Below are 18,389 nucleotides of genomic sequence, written 5' to 3' on the forward strand. Positions count from 1 at the left end.
TTTTCGCGACGTAAGACGCGAAAAACTGCCAAACATTTCCCATAAGGAATGAATGGGACGTTGTAAAAAAGTCGCAAATCTGCAACATTTTTCAAACATCTCCTGCTCTGGCATACATTCACCTAGAAACACCATTCAAACTTTAAAATGTCAGCACAAATCCTGTGTATTAGAGGTGTCTTCAACTTTTTTCCTATACTGTGTAGTTTTTGAATGCTGGCCCTTGAAAGATGGTGAGGGAAATTTTCTCTTTACATGACGCTCCCAGCCACAAATTTCACTCAAAAACAGTGAAATTTTCCAGAGTTGTAGCCACACTTGTCTTCTTTCTCCCAATGTGTCTATTTTCTCGGTGGGATTCACGGTTTTTGAATTATCTGCCCCTAACCAACAAGAGTAGCTCTCAACTGTCCCATTAACTCCATTGTAAATCGGGAAGAGGATTTGTGAAACTGCACCCTTCTCTAACTCGCTCCTATTGCCACATTTCTCAAAGTGGGACCACAAAACTTGGTGACTGTGTTCTTTAAGGCCATTCCCGCTTGATGGTGGAGAAATTTTGCTGATACCATGTTTGCTTTTTCGTCACGGGGCAAAGCGCACAGCCCACTCTTGCGATTCCCCGGCGGGGAATTGTCTAGTGTTTATTTTGCAATCCACTTTACAATTAGAGCTCTTTTTTCTGTCGCTAACTCGTCCCACACCGTTGAGCGCACACAAACAAACAATATGTCAAAACGTCCGGTTCGATCTGACTCGGTATGCTATCATTCAGTTTTTAAGAATATCAAATTTTCGCGACGTAAAACGCGAAAAACTGCCAAACATTTCCCATAAGGAATGAATGGGACATTGTAAAAAAGTCGCAAATCTGCAACGTTTTTCAAACATCTCCTGCTCTGGCATACATTCACCTAGAAACACCATTCAAACTTTAAAATGTCGACACAAATCCTGTTTATTAGAGGTGTGTTCAACTTTTTTCTTATACTGTGTAGTTTTTGAATGCTGGCCCTTGAAAGATGGTGAGGGAAATTTTCTCTTTACATGACGCTCCCAGCCACAAATTTCACTCAAAAACAGTGAAATTTTCCAGAGCCACACTTGTCTTCTTTCTCCCAATGTGTCTATTTTCTCGGTGGGATTCACGGTTTTTGAATTATCTGCCCCTAACCAACAAGAGTAGCTCTCAACTGTCCCATTAACTCCATTGTAAATCGGGAAGAGGATTTGTGAAACTGCACCCTTCTCTAACTCGCTCCTATTGCCACATTTCTCAAAGTGGGACCACAAAACTTGGTGACTGTGTTCTTTAAGGCCATTCCCGCTTGATGGTGGAGAAATTTTGCTGATACCATGTTTGCTTTTTCGTCACGGGGCAAAGCGCACAGCCCACTCTCGCGATTCCCCGGCAGGGAATTGTCTAGTGTTTATTTTACAATCCACTGTACAGTGAGAGCCATTTTTTCTGTCGCTAACTCGTCCCACACCGTTGAGTGCACACAAACAAACAATACATCAAAACATGCGGTTCGATCTGACTCGGTATGCTATCATTCAGTTTTTCAGAATATCAATTTTTGGCGTCGTAAGACGCGAAAAACTGCCAAATATTTCCCATAAGGAATGAATGGGACGAGCTCAAAAAGTCGCAAATCTGCAACGTTTTTCAAACGTCTCCTGCTCTGGCATACATTCACCTAGAAACACCATTCAAACTTTAAAATGTAGGCACAAATCCTGTGTATTAGAGGTGTCTTCAACTTTTTTCCTATACTGTGTAGTTTTTGAATGCTGGCCCTTGAAAGATGGTGAGGGAAATTTTATCTTTACATGACGCTCCCAGCCACAAATTTCACTCAAAAACAGTGAAATTTTCCAGAGTTGTAGCCACACTTGTCTTCTTTCTCCCAATGTGTCTATTTTCTCGGTGGGATTCACGGTTTTTGAATTATCTGCCCCTAACCAACAAGAGTAGCTCTCAACTGTCCCATTAACTCCATTGTAAATCAGGAAGAGGATTTGCAAAACTGCACCCTTCTCTAACTCGCTCCTATTGCCACATTTCTCAAAGTGGGACCACAAAACTTGGTGACTGTGTTATTTAAGGCCATTCCCGCGTGATGGTGGAGAAATTTTGCTGATACCATGTTTGCTTTTTCGTCATGGGGCAAAGCGCACAGCCCACTCTCGCGATTCCCCGGCGGGGAATTGTCTAGTTATTATTATTTTTCATCCTCCCGTGATTTTTTGGCAGTTAACTTGTCTCGCACCGTTTGTCGCACCCAAACAAAAAATATATCAAAACGTGCGTCTCGATCTGACTCGGTATGCTATCATTCAGATTTTTAAAATTTTGATTTTTCGCGTCGTAAGACGCGAAAAACTGCGAAAAAGTTCCCATAAGGAATGAATGGGACGAGGTCAAAAATGTCGCAAATCTGCAACGTTTTTCAAACATCTCCTGCTCTGGCATACATTTGCCTAGAAACACCATTCCAACTTTAAAACGTAGGCACAGGTCTCGTCTATTTAAGTTGTATTTGAACTTTTTTCCTACGATGTATCGTTTTTGAACTCTGACCCTTTAACGACGATGAGTGATTTCGGGAAAATTCAGGGTTTTCAATGAGTGTGTATGGCGGAATGTTCGCGCAGCAGAGTGCAGGAGACCAACTGACAGAGTGAGAGAGACTAAAAAAAAAACTCTGAAATTTTCTCTTTCTATGACGATATCGGCCACAAATTACACTCAATAACAGTGATATTTTCCAGAGTTGTAGGCACACTTGTCTTCACTCTCACAATGTGCCCACTTTTTCGGTCGGATTCACGGTTTTTGAATTATCTGCCTCTGACCGACCACAGTAGCTCTCACTGGCTCCATTTACTCCAATGTTAATCGGGAAGAGGATTTTCGAAACTGCACCCTTTTTCAACTCACTCGTGTTACCACATTTCGGACACGAGGACCACGAAACTTGGTGAGCGTGTTCTTTAAGGCATTTCTGGCTTGATCGTGAAAAAATTTTGGTGCTATCATGTATGGTTTTGAAGATATGGCACCGGTTTGACGTCCTGCATGTGAGGCTGAAAGGGCTGAGAAATTAGCTGCACCAGTCCGTTACCGGGGGTGGTCGGCAACGATCACCGTGGCAGCCGAGATCAGCTGGGCCAGCACAGACAGTCTGTCTCTCTCTCTATCTGTCTGTGTCTTTCTGTCTCTCTCTCTCTCTCTCTCTCTCTCTCTCTCTCTCTCTCTCTTTCTACCTGTCTGTCTGTCTGTCTCTCTCTCTCTCTGTCTGTCTGTCTATCTCTCTCTATCTGTCTGACTCTGTCTCTCTCTACCTGTCTGTCTCTTTCTCTCTCTCTCTTTCTATCTGTCTGTCTGTCTGTCTCTCTCTCTCTCTATCTGTTTGTCTCTCTCTCTATCTGTCTGTCTCTCTATATATATGTATATCTCTGTATCTGTCTGTCTGCCTCTCTCTCTATCTCTCTCTCTCTCTCTCTCTGTCTGTCTGTCTCTGTCTTTCTCTCTGTCTGTCTCTGTTTCTCTTCATCTATCTGTTTGTCTCTCTTTCTACCTGTCTGTCTCTGTCTCTATCTGTCTGTTTATTTTACAATCCACTGTACATTGAGAGCCAGTTTTTCTGTCGCTAACTCGTCCCACACCATTGAGCACACACAAACAAACAATACATCAAAACGTGCGGCTCGATCTGACTCGGTATGCTATCATTCAGTTTTCCAGAATATCAATTTTTCGCGTTGTAAGACGCGAAAAACTACCAAACATCTCCCATAAGGAATGAATGGGACAAGGTAAAAAAAAGTCAAACATCTCCTGCTCTGGCATACGTTGACCTAGACACACCATTCAAACTTTAAAATGTAGATAAAACTCCAAATTATCAACGTGATATCATACTTTAGCCTTAGCTTTCGTAGTTTTTTCGTCACGGGGCAAAGCGCACAGCCCACTCTCGCGATTCCCCGGCGGGGAATTGTCTAGTTAGTGGGCTGTGCTCGCCAGCCCACTATGGACACCTCTATAGCTCTGCTATAGGGTGTCCATAGTGGGCTGTGCGAAGCACAGCCCACTATTATTATTGCTCGCGCCTCTTCTTCTTATTATTTTTCATCCTCCCGCTCTTTTTCGGCAGCTAACTAGTCCCGCACCGTTTGTCGCACCCACACAAAAATATACCAAAACGTGCGTCTCGATCTGACTCGGTATGCTATCATTCAGATTTTTGAAATTCGAAAAAACTGCGAAAAATTTCCCATAAGGAATGAATGGGACGGGGTCAAAAATGTCGCAAATCTGCAACGTTTTTTAAACATCTCCTGCTCTGGCATACGTTCGCCTAGAAACACCATTCCAACTTTAAAACGTAGGCACAGGTCTCGTCTATTTACGTTGTATTTGAACTTTTTTCCCACGATGTATAGTTTTTGAACTGTGACACTTTAACGATGATGAGTGATTTGGGGAAAATTCAGGGTTTTCAATGAGTGTGTATGGCGGAATGTTCGTGCAGCAGAGTGCAGGAGACCAACTGACAGAGTGAGAGAGACTCAAAAAAAACCTCAGAAATTTTCTCTTTCCGTGATGATCCCGGCCACAAATTACGCTCAAAAACAGTGATACTTTCCAGAGTTGTAGCCACACTTGTCTTCTCTCTCACAATGCGTCCGCTTTTTCGGTCGGATTTACGGTTTTTGAATTATCTGCCTCTGACCGACCAGAGGAGCTCTCACTGGCTCCATTTACTCCAATGTTAATCGGGAAGAGGATTTTCGAAACTGCTCCCTTTTTCCAACTCGCTGCTGTTACCACATTTCTGACACAAGGACCACGAAACTTGGTGAGCGTGTTCTTTAAGGCATTTCTGGCTTGACCGTGAAAAAAATTTGCTGCTATCATGCATGGTTTTGAATATATAGCACCAGTTTGACATCCTGCATGTGAGGCTGAAAGGGCTGAGACACAGCTGTCCCAGTCCGTTAGCAGGGGGGGGTCAGCACGATCACCGTGGCAACCGAGATCAGCTGTGCCAACAGAGAGGGTGACAGACAGACACGCACACAAATACAGACACAGTATATTTCCCAACATTTAAACCATATTTAATGATTAATTTTTCATTCATTTAACTTGCGGATCGACCGGACTTGGTATGCTGTTATTCAACTCTGAAGAATATTAATTTTTTGCGACGCGACGCGAAAAACTGTGAAAAGTTTCCCATAAGGAATGAATGGGATGAGGAAATGGGACCCCTCCATAGCAAAGCTATAGGGGTCAAGAGAGGGCTGTGCGGAGCACAGCACCACTAATAAGAAGAGAGAGTGACAGATTTATCAATGAGTCAGTTTAATACACACACACACAAATAGACACAAACACACACACACTGTATATTTCCCAACATTTAAACCATATTTAATGATTAATTTTTCATTCATTTAATGTGCGGCTCGACTGGACTCGGTATGCAATTGTGCAACTCTGTAGAACATCAATTTTTCGCGACTTCAGTCGCGAAAAACTGTGAAAAGTTTCCCATAAGGAATGAATGGGATGAGGAAATGGGACCCATCCATAGCAAAGCTATAGGGGTTCAGAGAGGGCTGTGCGGAGCACAGCACCACTAATAAGAACAGAGAGTGACAGATTAATCAATGAGTCAGTTTAATACACACACACACACAAATAGACACAAACACCCACACACTGTATATTTCCCAACATTTAAACCATATTTAATGATTAATTTTTCATCCATTTAACGTGCGGCTCGACTGGACTCGGTATGCAATTATGCAACTCTGTAGAACATCAATTTTTCGCGACGTCAGTCGTGAAAAACTGAAAAGTTGCCCACAAGGAATGAATGGGACGAGGAAATGGGACCCCTCTAAAGCAAAGCAATAGGGGCCTATAGAGGGCTGTGCGGAGCACAGCACCACTAATAAGAAGAAAGAGTGACAGATAAAGTAATGAGTCAGTTTAATACACACACACACACACACACAAACACAGACACACACACACACATGCACACAAACACACATACACAGTATATATCCCAACATTTAAACTATATTTAATGATTATCTTTTCACTCATTCAAGCCTTCATAATCCATCAGCTGAAAAAAATAAACTGGAATGCTGTCTTGTGTTGAAAAGCACTTTTAAGGTATTAATATTATATTTCCCATTCCCAGGATATTCATTAATTCATAGTAACATTTTCATCAATGTATTTTATCATGATACACAAATAAAATAAATGAAACATATACAGTTTTATGTTATTTAATAATATATAACATAATAATTCAACATCAGTCAATTAATATCATTATTATTTAAGTGTTCTAATTAACACTGATGTTTTGTTCCTGTGTTATATTCTAATAAATTCATAAAAATATATATAAATAATGGATGCAGCAAAGTATGGTAGTCCGGAGTCTGTGTCAAGTGCACAGATTATCAGCCATCTCATTGGACAAATCACCTTGGATACAGATGACAGACAACACAGGAGAACTCTGATTGGACAGTTGTGTGTGCATTATTTTTGGCCTTGATATAAAACCACTGATCCGGCTCTGCTCGATACCCTTTGACCTCATCGTAGGTAAGTACCTGCTATGTCTGATGTTAGCATACTGAAATCGTAAATAGAAATGGATTTTATTGAAGGTAGACATTACTATCTCTCGCGTGATCACGATAACTCATGATTTCGGGAAAAATAATGAATGTAAGTGTTAATGATCGGTCTGTTTTAGCTATATTAATCCGGAGGTACTTGGCTCAAAGTCACCGCTGTTGGCTTCGAGCGCGGCCTAATGTTTTACATACCGGAGCCGAGTAGCGCCGTTAGCTCGTCCTAATACTGTTGTATTGAAACAGACTGACGGAGCTCCGTTAGTGGAGTGTCAAGTGCACAGATAGCTAACGTTAGCTGTTAGCTCCGCTACCCGGAGCCCAGTAGCTCCGGGCCAACAGCGGAGTGTCAAGTGCACAGATGGCTAACAGCTAACGGTCCTCCATTAGCTGTTAGCTCCGCTACCCGGAGCCCCGTAGCTCCAGGCCAACAGCGGTTAGCAAAGCTATAGGGGTCCATAAGTATATAATATGTCTGTCTCGGTAACAGTAACGGGGCTCCGGCAGTCTGTTTCAATACAACAATATTAAGACGAGTTAACGGCGCTACTCGGCTCTAGTATGTAAAACAGTAGGCCGCGATCTAAGCCAACAGCGGTGACTTTGCTTATTCTATAAAGAAACATTAACCGGAGCGAAAAGCTAACTGCGCTAACTGTGCTAACATCCGTACACCTTTAACAAAGTGAGGTAATTGAATCTAAACATTACTATCTCGTGATTTTGGGAGGATTAATTGTTTATGGTCGATGTGTTTCTATATAAGGTCGATCTGTTTATATATAAGATCACTGAGCTGAAACGTCAGGCCGCGCCAGATGCTAACAGCGCGAACCTCGTCTTTGTTCTCTCGCAGCGCGAAGGATAGCCATAGGCTAGATGCTAACTGCGCGAACCTTCGCCTTTTGTTCTCTCACGGCGCGAACGGTAGCCATTTTTCTCTCCGGGTGCGAACTGTACTGTCATGTCCAGATCCTTAACACGGGTCAGATTTGTACTTGGAGATATTACACTCATTATTTTGGGATTTTTTTTGTTTGTTTTTTCTGTTTTCATACAAGAATATTAACTCAAGCTAAAAGCTGTATTTCATATCTAATTGTGTAGATTGTGACTAGTATTTAATACTCCCTTCTGTCTACTGAAAAACACATTTCTCCTGTTTGTGATAAGATGTGATTAAATGCCTTTCTATGTAGTTAGATAAATATCATACTTTAGATGTACCATACACTTTTACAATCTACCTTGATTAAACAGAAAAGGAAGCATTTTCATACATGACTATTTTTGCTTTTGGTAATAAATGTGCATTCAGATGTTGATAAAATCCCGTACATTTGTTGAAGTAATTTTTATCTTGTGTGTTATATTCATCATGTCATAGTAATTCTTTGTTCTTAGGAATAAACGATTTGATACTGTGTAGTATAAAATTGATATAATTATTATAAATGATAATTAAAATACTATAACACAGAATTATTTGAAGAAATACTGTGCCCAAAAACACACAAATTATGACAAGTACAGATCTTTAACTTGTGTCTGTTATGATATTAACTTGTTGCTAACACTGACTCATAACATTTGAGAGACATTTATCTTTTTATTGCCTATTGTCTTTGATAAGATTAAAGGGTTCCTGTACTGAGAGTGACCGCTGACAGCTGAGAGTGACCATCATCCTTCATCCATTGCCCTCAACCTTCACAGAGCAGTATCACCACATCACCTACACACACACACAATCACCACATCTTCATAATTTTCTCAAATTTCATTCTACATATAAGATTATATTAGGTTGTCTTAGATTAGTTTAGTTTACATTAGGTGGTTTAGGTTTAGGTCAGTTTTACAAGCATTTCTCTTGTTGTTTTTCTCTTGTTTTTAACTTCTACCAACAGGATGCCAAGGAAGTCGAGGCGCTCTGTGGTGTTGAAGCAGCGCTGGGAGAAGCTCAACCTGGACGAGCTGAGGTCTTCCCCCACCCCCCCGGAGGTACTTACACAGTAGATAAGCCTCTGGGTCGCAGTGACAACTGTCTGCATGAAAATGGCTGTAGAAATGTTACATCTATTGCTTTCTCCTGAACTGCTGAGTTCTGAATGTCTGCCATGTCTTTTGATGTTAATGTTTCATCAGACGGTGTCCCCCCCGGCTGGAGAGGAGCCTTCCAGAGGGTCAAGGACCAAGAGGACCAGGGAGACCCACCCCCCCTGCTCCCGAGCTCCAGTCGGCAACGTATGTTCCTACCTCACACACACACAATGAGACATGTTTTATTATATTTTGTTTTAACTTGTATGTCTTCATCTTATGCTTGTTGCTATGATTATCGTTAATTTTTTTTTTTCTTTGTCTTTAATCTGTCATCAGGCAGTTGGATCTTCACCCCCAGCCAAGCCTTTCTGGAGCCCGGAGGATGTGCAAGTTCGTGCACGTAAGTATCTACTTGTTTTATCCCTAAATGATCAATAAATTAATTCATCATCAATATTGAACTTTTTAAACAGGTTTTCCTGTACTTTTTTACTGGTATAAACAAGTGATTGTTGATATTTCCTAGTAGCCTTTCCTTCATCAGTTTAACCTTTTATCTGTTTTGTACTTTACCAAACAGGCCGCGGTACCGGTTACCGCCATCCAGTGGAGACGTGGCCAACTTCGAAGCTCACTGGACGGAGCCACAAGTTGGTCATCCCACCTGAGTCTCCTGGCAAGCAGGTGCTATTATTGTCCAGTTTATGAAGGAAGTAATTGATCTTGAGAGGGATTAATGATTTTCATGCTAATGAAATTTTCTTTGTTGTTGCAGTTTGTTCTGATTGTCGGGGACTCCCATCTCCGGGCCATCGTGGACCGTTTCGCCAAGATGCCAGAAGGGAAGTTTTCTTTTGGTATCATGTCGACCCCTGGGGCCCATGCTGCTCAGCTGCGCACTGAGGTCCTACATGCAAAGGTTCCTCGATCCCCTGATGCTGTTTGTGTTCTTGCTCCTAGCAACAACCTGACTGCGAGCAGGACCGTCGACGAGGCAGCCGTCGACTACGCCCGATTCCTCACCGCTGTGAGGAGCCGCTGGTCGAAGGTAGGCTTTTATTTCAATCTTGCTTGTCCTGTATTCTTAGTAGTTAAACAACACTAGAAGTACATTGACTACTTTAATTGTGTGAGCTTTCAAAAAATGTGTACTAAATGTGGTGTGTGTGTGTGATTTTGAATGAAATTGTCATTGGTGTTCTCTAAAATTTTGACTACGCCCGATTCCTCACTGCTGTGAGGAGCCGCTGGCCGGAGGTAAGCATTTATTTCATGTCTTGCTTGTCCTGTATTCTTAGTAGTTAAACAACACTAGTAGTACATTGACTACTTTTAATAAGATTAATTGTATGAGCTTTCAAAAAATGTGCACTAAATATAGTGTGTGTGTGTGTGTGTGATTTTGAATGAAACTGTCAGTTGGTGTTTTCTAAAATTTTGTTTCCTACAGGTCTTTGTGGTGGACTTCCCCCCCCGCCTGAACGAGGATGAGGAGCACCAGAGGGCCCTTCGCCACGCGTACCATCGCGTGACAGCTCGTATGGGTAAGTAACAAAAAAATATCGTCAGTTAAAACAAGTAAAAGAAATGTACTTAAAAATGTCTGTGATGAACATAGTCATACATGTGTGAATATTGTAATGACTTTTTTTTTTATGTTTTTAGGTTTGAGGTACTTCTCTGCGGAGGAGTACTTCCCCCGTACGCGCTTGGATCTGTGGAGCAGAGACGGCGTAAGTAGAGTATCTGTGTGATAGAAAAGGTCTAATTTGCTATAATTTCTTGTGTGTCGATATGAAACAGTCGACACAAGCTACCTTTTGAAATTAAACTGTCTGTAAATGGATTTGTATTGTCATGTCTGCAGGTTCACCTGAGCGACCGTGAGGGTATGGGGATCCTCACCCAGCTGCTGTGGGCCTCCACGGAGCAGTTCCTCGAGACACCACCACCACCTCCCCCTCCCCCGGTGTCTCCTACTCCTTCACAGCCGCTTAGGAAGGTTTCTCCTAAGCTGGTTGTGAAGGGAGAGGTACGTGCTCCTCTGTCTCCTGACCCCTTCCAGTGGAAGGTCGTTGGTCAGAGCAGCAAGGTTAGTAGGGTTTTTCTTTTTTATTTATTATTATATTATGTGTTTGTGTACATTTTGGTTCACGGGTTCACAGTCATAACTAAAAAGCACCTATTTAATCAAATATGTGATGTGCTTTCCCAGCCGCAGGTTCCTGGTCCGGCCAGCGTGGCTCAGCAGCAGGTGAGTTATTTTTATTTATTTATTTTATTTTTTCATAACAAGTTAACTGGTTAGTATTTAAACTTTGTGTATTTGTACCTGACAAATATTCATTTGTCTTTGTGGTGTTTTGTCTTCCACAGGAGAAGGAGTCCTTCCTTCCACTGAACCCACGGTGGTTTAGTAGCACGACCCTTTGTGCTATGGAGGAAGTGTCTCCTTCTCAGCTGTCTGACGTTGTGGACGTCCCATCTCCTCCAGCGCGCAAGAAGGTAAATTGTGTGACATCGCTTCTCAGGTGTATTATAAAATTCCCCTTGTTCCCTACAGTTACTGGTTCTATGTTTTATTTGACGGTGCAGGTGGCCTCCCCAGCGACAGCCAGGCGTCAAAGGACCACGGAGAGACGCCCTCCCTGCCACCAGTCTCCTGTGAACAACGTATGTTACACAACTGACGCACATAGTCAATGTTTACAGTTGAAACAGTGTCTTCATGGAGACATAACTACATTGTCCACTCTGTCTGAATTTTAACATATTTGTTCTCATCTGTCAACAGCAGGTTGGATCCCCTCCAGCCTGGCTGTCACAGAGACTGCAGGACGGCCCCTCCAGCCCGGTTCCTATGTCCAGGACCACGGATGGAACACCCCCCCGCACCCAAACTTCAGTGACCAACGTATGTTACTCTCTGACACAAGACACAATCTCACTCAGAACACACAGTGTGCTCACTGAGACGCGTGGAGTTTAACATATTTGTTCTCATGTGTCAGCAGCTGGTTGGATCCCCTCCAGTCAGGTTGTCCTGTAGTTTGGGTGATCCGGCGACCCCCTGCTGTTCACCGGTTGCGAAGGTAAAAATTATTCCTATTGAATAAAGTTCATAATGTCCTTAAAGTCTTCATCAAATTGTTATTTGTTCTCAGGTGGCCAGGATGAAGACCCCTTCACCGGTTGGACCATCCCAGACCATTAAAGCTGCCTGTCACACTCCTCGCCCAGTTAAGGTATTTACTCCACAACAGACACACACAGAACGTGTACTGTAAAATGCTGTAACTACATTAAACCGTTTCATTTAAGATCTCTGCTACTATTATCTCTCGCTGCAGTTCACAAATGTCAGTGAGTAATTGAAATGAATTTGGAAAACTTTTCTTGTATTAACTTGCGTTGTGTTGCCTCATGTCTAGATATTAACTGGTGTTATTACTTATCACAGACCGTCGGGACACCAGTTCCCTCATCGTCCTGCTGGCCCTGGATTATCGATGACGGACTTGCCACCTCTCATTCCCCTTCAAAAGAGGTAAGGACATTTACATTTGGGTTTATTGTGGGCTTAAAGTGTTTGTTAGAGGTAAAGTGTGGTTTAATTTGAACTGAAATGCAAAAGGAAGGGAAGGAAGGAAATGAAGGAGGGAATTAATTACTATTTATGAATGTTTTCAAGTGTAAATGGTGTGACACGCGTACAAGGGATGTATTAGAGTTAAAGGTCCGTTAAAGCCTCCTTCAAACCTTGGTCAAGATGACAAGGGGTGACAAAGGTTTATGATGGTCTCACATTTAAATTTGAAATATGGAATAATCTGTGTTTAGTAATGTGTTCAAGTAAAGTATGATTAGAATAATAACCATTTGTATATATGTAAGATTATCTATATGGTAAATTGATCAGGAAAAATTGGTGGAAATGATATTGTATAATCAGTTAATTTAAAGCTGCAGTAGGTAAAATGTTTTTAGTCACATTTGCTTAAACTGTCACCATGCTAGGACTGTATTATATGAAACAGTTCATTACTACAACTAATAATGTTAACTAGGCTTATGTTTATGCTAATAAGTAATCCTTTATGATAATGATAATTTATGTTATATTTCAGGTGCCGCTTAGTGCTAGTATTAGGGCTAGTCATAGTCAGAGTGACATGAGGTACAGGAAGTTCTCCAGGAACCACCAGTGTACCTGCATGTCCCTGACTTTTCTGGCTTATCTGAATGAGGGCTGTCAGTTTAACACTGCTGTCCTTGATAGAGTGCTGGCAAAGGGAGATTCACTTTATGTAGGTGTAAAACAACAGCTGATCCAGGAAAAAAGATTCCGCAGTGACCATCTCGCTGTGGAAGAACTGCCCAAACAAGTCCTGACTGACACAGATATGTGTAACGTCCACATGCCTGAAATCAGGTGTGGACTTGTGAAAGCCAGTGGAAGCCAGGCTTGGTATCTGCCCCTTGCCGCACAGTTAGAGTGTCTGTCAGGTGACGTTAATCTGGCTTTAGTCATAATAAGTCCAGAGTGTATTGCAGTTTTCCGTGACCACTCAGGCAGGTATGGTGTGTTTGATTCACACTCAAGAAGTGTGATGGGCTTACCTCACCCCCACGGAACTGCAATTATGAAGACCTTCTCAAAAATCAGTGACTTGGCTGAACACCTGCACAAACTCTTTGCAAATCGCGGCCCTTCTGCCAGTTACGAGTTTGTGCCGGTGTCATTCGAAGCCGTTGGTTCAAGAGAATGCCCTCAGGCTTCTCTGGCACACAGTGTATCCAGGACAGCTCTCCCACCAGCAGCAGAGCGCGTCCTCAAGACGGCTCCTGCACCACCAGCAGCAGCAGAGCGCGTCCTTAAGACGGCTCCTGCACCACCAGCAGCAGCAGAGCGCGTCCTCAAGACGGCTCCTGCACCACCAGCAGCAGCAGAGCGCGTCCTCAAGACGGCTCCTGCAGCAGCAGAGCGCGTCCTCAAGACGGCTCCTGCACCAGCAGCAGCAGAGCGCGTCCTCTAGACGGCTCCTGCACCAGCAGCAGCAGAGCGCGTCCTCAAGACGGCTCCTGCACCAGCAGCAGCAGAGCGCGTCCTCAAGACGGCTCCTGCACCAGCAGCAGCAGAGCGCGTCCTCAAGACGGCTCCTGCACCAGCAGCAGCAGAGCGCGTCCTCATGACGGCTCCTGCACCACCAGCAGCAGAGCACGTCCTCAAGACGGCTCCTGCACCACCAGCAGCAAAATGTTTCACAAAGTTGCCAAAGCAACAGCGACGAAAAGCGATGCGTCAAGCCAGCAAAAACCAACATGCGTTACTGTCTGGTGAAGAAAAAAGGCAAAAACTCCAATATGAAAGGAAAAAGTACAGCAGCTGTCTAGAGTTTAGAAGAAAGAAACTCCAAGCACAAAGAAGAAGATATGCCCAAGACAGTCTCCATCAGAATCAGCGATTACTGTCATTCAAATATTACTATGAAAATGTTCAAGATAAGAAGAAGGAAGAACTCGTCAGAAGATACAGGGAAAATGCTACTTTCAGGAGACAACGGAAGACTTACATCACAAAGAAATACAAGGAAGATGCCAATTTCCGCACCAGACAAAAAAAACACATTAGAGATAGATACAAAGAAGATGACACGTTCCGCACCAGACAAAAGAAACACTTTAGAGACAGATACCAGTCAGATCCGGTGTTTCGGAGCAGACGAAAATTTGGCATGTCTCAGAGGTACAACACAGATCAAAGCTATAGCCAAAAGAAAAAGCAAGATTTCAATCTTAGATATCACAGTGATCCACAATTTAGACGTCATTTTAATCAACGTTGTAACCAGCAGAGAGGAACCAAATTGGCCACAAATGCTGCCTTTAGCATATTTTACAAGATGCAGAGAGCGCTTAGAATCAGGAGAAAATACAGACAAATTGTGCTCCACCGCCCCCAGCCCCTTATTGATCCGGTGATGGAAGCAGCCATAGCTGCCTTTCGTGAGTCAATTAGACATGGACCCACATACATTTGTACCGTTTGTAACAGAACCATGTTTCCTAATCAGGTCAAAGAATGCAAAAGACAAAAATATTGTAAACACGCAAAAGTCGCAGCAGCATGCTTGACAGGAAACTATGTTCACTTTTGTGACAGTGACTGCTCTACCCCTTGCTCTGTGCCACAAGAGAGGCTGCATGAGTGGATATGCTACACCTGCGACAGCCACCTTTGCAGAGGATGCATACCACCCATGGCAGTGGTAAACAATTTGGAGTTGGCGCCCATCCCCCCAGAATTGGCTGCACTTAATGTGCTTGAGAGGCAGCTGATTGCAAAAATCTTGCCATTTGCAAAAATTGTTGCTCTGCCAAAAGGCCAACAGAGAGCAGTCCACGGAGCTGTTGTGTGCGTTCCATCAGAGGTGGAAGCGACCGTCAACAGTCTCCCAAGGCCCAGAGCAGAAGCGCAGCTGCTTCAAGTGAAATTGAAAAGGCACATCAAATACAAAGGTTACCAGCACTTTTACAACGTTAATATGAAGAATGTGCTAGCTGGTCTTGCGAAATTGAAAGAGACACATTCAGAATATAAAGACGTGTTTATCGATGAGACTGCAACTTTTGACTGTCTGCTCGAAGAAGAGGAACCCAGACAAGAAGACGAGCTCGGACAAGAAGAGGAACCCAGCATCCCAGAAGAAGATGGGGATGTCGATTTGGAAGAAATTTTTAAAAGCCAAAACGAGCCGGGACAGTTAGAGGCAGATGAGGAAGAACAGGAGGAACTGAGACCAGGCCTCTCCCTGGACACTTGCATGCAGCCCCCCGACATTGCACAGGAAATCCTTTCATATGGCGACGGAGTATTTAGCGTTGCACCCGCGCAAGGCAACAAACCAGTTGGTTTTTTCACCATACCCAAGTTAGAGGCCATGGCTTTTCCTGTACAATTTCCGACAGGAGAGAACACGTTAGATGAAGCTAGAACCGTCTCCCTGTCCCCGAGCCTCTACTTTAATTCTAGGCTCTTTGCTGCAGATACGCGTTTTGCAAGTGACCAGAGTTATCTTTTCTTTGCGCAGTTTGTTACAGAGACTCACCTCGCGACAAATAGTATGTCTATACAAATGCGCAAAGGAAAGTCGAAAACCAAAGACGGCCGTAGGATTAACAATGTCATGCTCCAGGACAAGGATGAGATAGAACGGCTCATCATGAGCCAAGACGCAACCAGGTTCATGCAGCCTCTTAGAGGCACTCCAGCCTATTGGAATAAAACGCTTAAAGATGTGCACGCCATGGTTCGTCAAATTGGAAAACCAACATTTTTTGCCACATTCTCCGCTGCTGAGATGAGATGGCCTGAGTTCATAGAGGCCATCAAAGCTCAGCAAGGTGAACAAGGGCTGTTTTCAGATTTGGATTGGAAATCAAAATGTGACATTCTGAGAAGTAACCCCATCACAGTAATGCGCATGTTTGAAAAGAGAGTAGAGGCTCTCATGACGAACCTCATCCTCTCTCCTTCACAGCCGATTGGTGAAGTGGAAGATTATTTTTATCGCGTTGAGTTCCAAGCCAGGGGAAGCCCGCACATCCACATGCTCATTTGGATCAAAGATTCACCAAAATTTGAAGAGGACCCCGATAGAGACGTCATGGAATTTATAGATAGATACATTAGTTGCAAAATGCCCGACCCTGACACAGATCCGGAACTCCACAAAATAGTGTCAGAGGTTCAGGTGCACAGCAGGAAACATTCAAAGTCCTGTAAGAAGGGAAATGTAGCCTGCAGGTTTGGCTTTCCAAAACTACCGATGGACAAAACATTCATCACCAGGCCCCCCACTATTAATTGCCACCAAAAAGAGGATCAAGATGATGCAGACTTCGAAGCGCAAATAGAGGAGCAGAAAAGGGCCCTCGCAGAAAGGCAAAAATTGGCTAAACAAACGCTCCAACCAGTTAGAGATCTGCTTATGGATCCAGGCGCTTCGTTCAGCAGTTTGACAGACTTGCTTTGCCAGTGCAACTTGACTTACGAGCAATACTTTGCCGCCCGCGCAGCGCCTGGCAAACACCCATGTCGTGATGCTGAGGCGCCATCCAAATGATTGTTGGGTTAATGCCTACAATCCTGATTTGCTTAGAGCGTGGAACGCAAACATGGACATCCAGTACGTCATAGACGACTACAGCTGCATCATGTACATGATGTCATATGTAGCGAAACCGGAGCACGAGATGACGGAATTCCTTAAGAACGTCATCAAGGATGTAAAGACATCTGATGTTAACAAGCGCGACGAAATGAAACAAATTATGCAGGCCTACTCTAAACACAGAGAGGTCAGCGCTCAAGAGGCTGTAGCCCGTACCTGCAGCTTACGCCTCAAGAAGTGCTCACGATCCGTGGTGTTTATTCAGACCGACGAAGAAGGTCTGAAAATGAGTCACCCTATGAGTAGACTGGAAAGAATGGAACCCGGATCAGTGGATGTATGGATGTCGGGGTTGCCTGAAAAATACGTCAACAGACCTCTCACTCGAGAGTTTGAACGTATGTGCCTGGCCGAGTTCGCGTCAGACTACAGGGTAGTCTACGGCCGGCAAACAGAAAGCCCGAATGCCATTCCATTGTTGAACGATGAAGGATTTATTCTAAAGAGAACCGTAGGAAAACCAGCAATCATTAGATTTACTCGCTTCTCTGAGGAAAAAACTCCAGAGAAGTTTTATAGAAGATTGCTGAAACTTTATCTCCCACATCGATCCGACGCCGATCTGAGAGATGAAGCGTACCCCACTTATGAAGAGTTTTATAAGTGTAGCGACAAGTGGGGTATGAGAGTAGAGGAAATAGTGAGGCACAACAAAAAACGTTATGAGGGCCAAGGAAAAAACATGGAAGCTGCGTTTCAACAGCTTCAGGTGTGCGGTCCTCTCGTGAATGCTTGGAACTCTTTTTGCGCCCGAAGTTGAAGTTGACCGGCTGGAGTGCCTGGCTGAATGTGAACCTTGCGATCAGGAGCAAAACGGTGAAGATGTCCCAGAATTTGGCACTAAGAAGGAAAAGGGGAGCTCTATGCCTAGAATAGATGCTCCAGCGTTGAGTCCAGACTTTGTTAGGAATATGTACCAAAGTCTGAACGAAACTCAGGCTTCCGTTTTCTACAGTGTTCGACAGTGGTGCTTTGAACTTGTCTGGGGCCACAATCCAGAACCATTTTATTACTTCCTGTCGGTCAACAAATGCCAAAGGTTTTGACAATTGTCCACCACAACACGCAGGGTCTGCCATGTCACATGGTGGACCTGAAAGCACATCACGAGCTCCAACAAGCAGATGTGCTTTGCCTTACAGAGACACACTTGTCAGGGTCCTCTGTAGCTGAAATTTTTCAATTGGAGGGGTACACCATGTTCACACGTAGCAGACAGCTGTCTTACAACAGCTGTGTGAACATGGCCAAAAAAGAGGGAGGTGGAGTTGCGATGTACTGTAGAGACACTGTGCAAGCAGAGCCTCGCAGGTACATGCAACAGGTCACTGATTTGGAGTTTGTTGTCCTTAAAATTGAGGCTCCAGTCAAAGTGCTAATAGCGACTGTGTACAAACCGCCAAGTTTTCAACTGGGAATCTTTCT

The 18,389-nt window shown here is 43.6% G+C and overlaps 1 protein-coding gene across 1 annotated transcript; it reads left to right on the forward strand.

Moving 5' to 3' along the window:
* Positions 1-6,374: 6,374 nt before the first annotated feature.
* On the forward strand, positions 6,375-15,498 carry LOC119016401. Its single transcript, XM_037092180.1, has 18 exons — positions 6,375-6,652; positions 8,318-8,688; positions 8,833-8,931; positions 9,067-9,130; positions 9,311-9,414; positions 9,506-9,778; positions 10,181-10,274; positions 10,396-10,463; positions 10,598-10,822; positions 10,946-10,984; positions 11,107-11,235; positions 11,326-11,403; positions 11,525-11,644; positions 11,745-11,822; positions 11,895-11,975; positions 12,191-12,277; positions 12,858-13,643; positions 15,379-15,498. The coding sequence occupies exons 2-18, from the start codon at positions 8,596-8,598 to the stop codon at positions 15,496-15,498; spliced, it is 2,538 nt and encodes an 845-aa protein (XP_036948075.1). The 5' UTR covers positions 6,375-6,652; positions 8,318-8,595.
* Positions 15,499-18,389: the final 2,891 nt, after the last annotated feature.

The sequence above is a fragment of the Acanthopagrus latus genome, unplaced genomic scaffold (genome assembly GCF_904848185.1).
Source record: "Acanthopagrus latus isolate v.2019 unplaced genomic scaffold, fAcaLat1.1, whole genome shotgun sequence".
NCBI lineage: Eukaryota > Metazoa > Chordata > Actinopteri > Spariformes > Sparidae > Acanthopagrus > Acanthopagrus latus.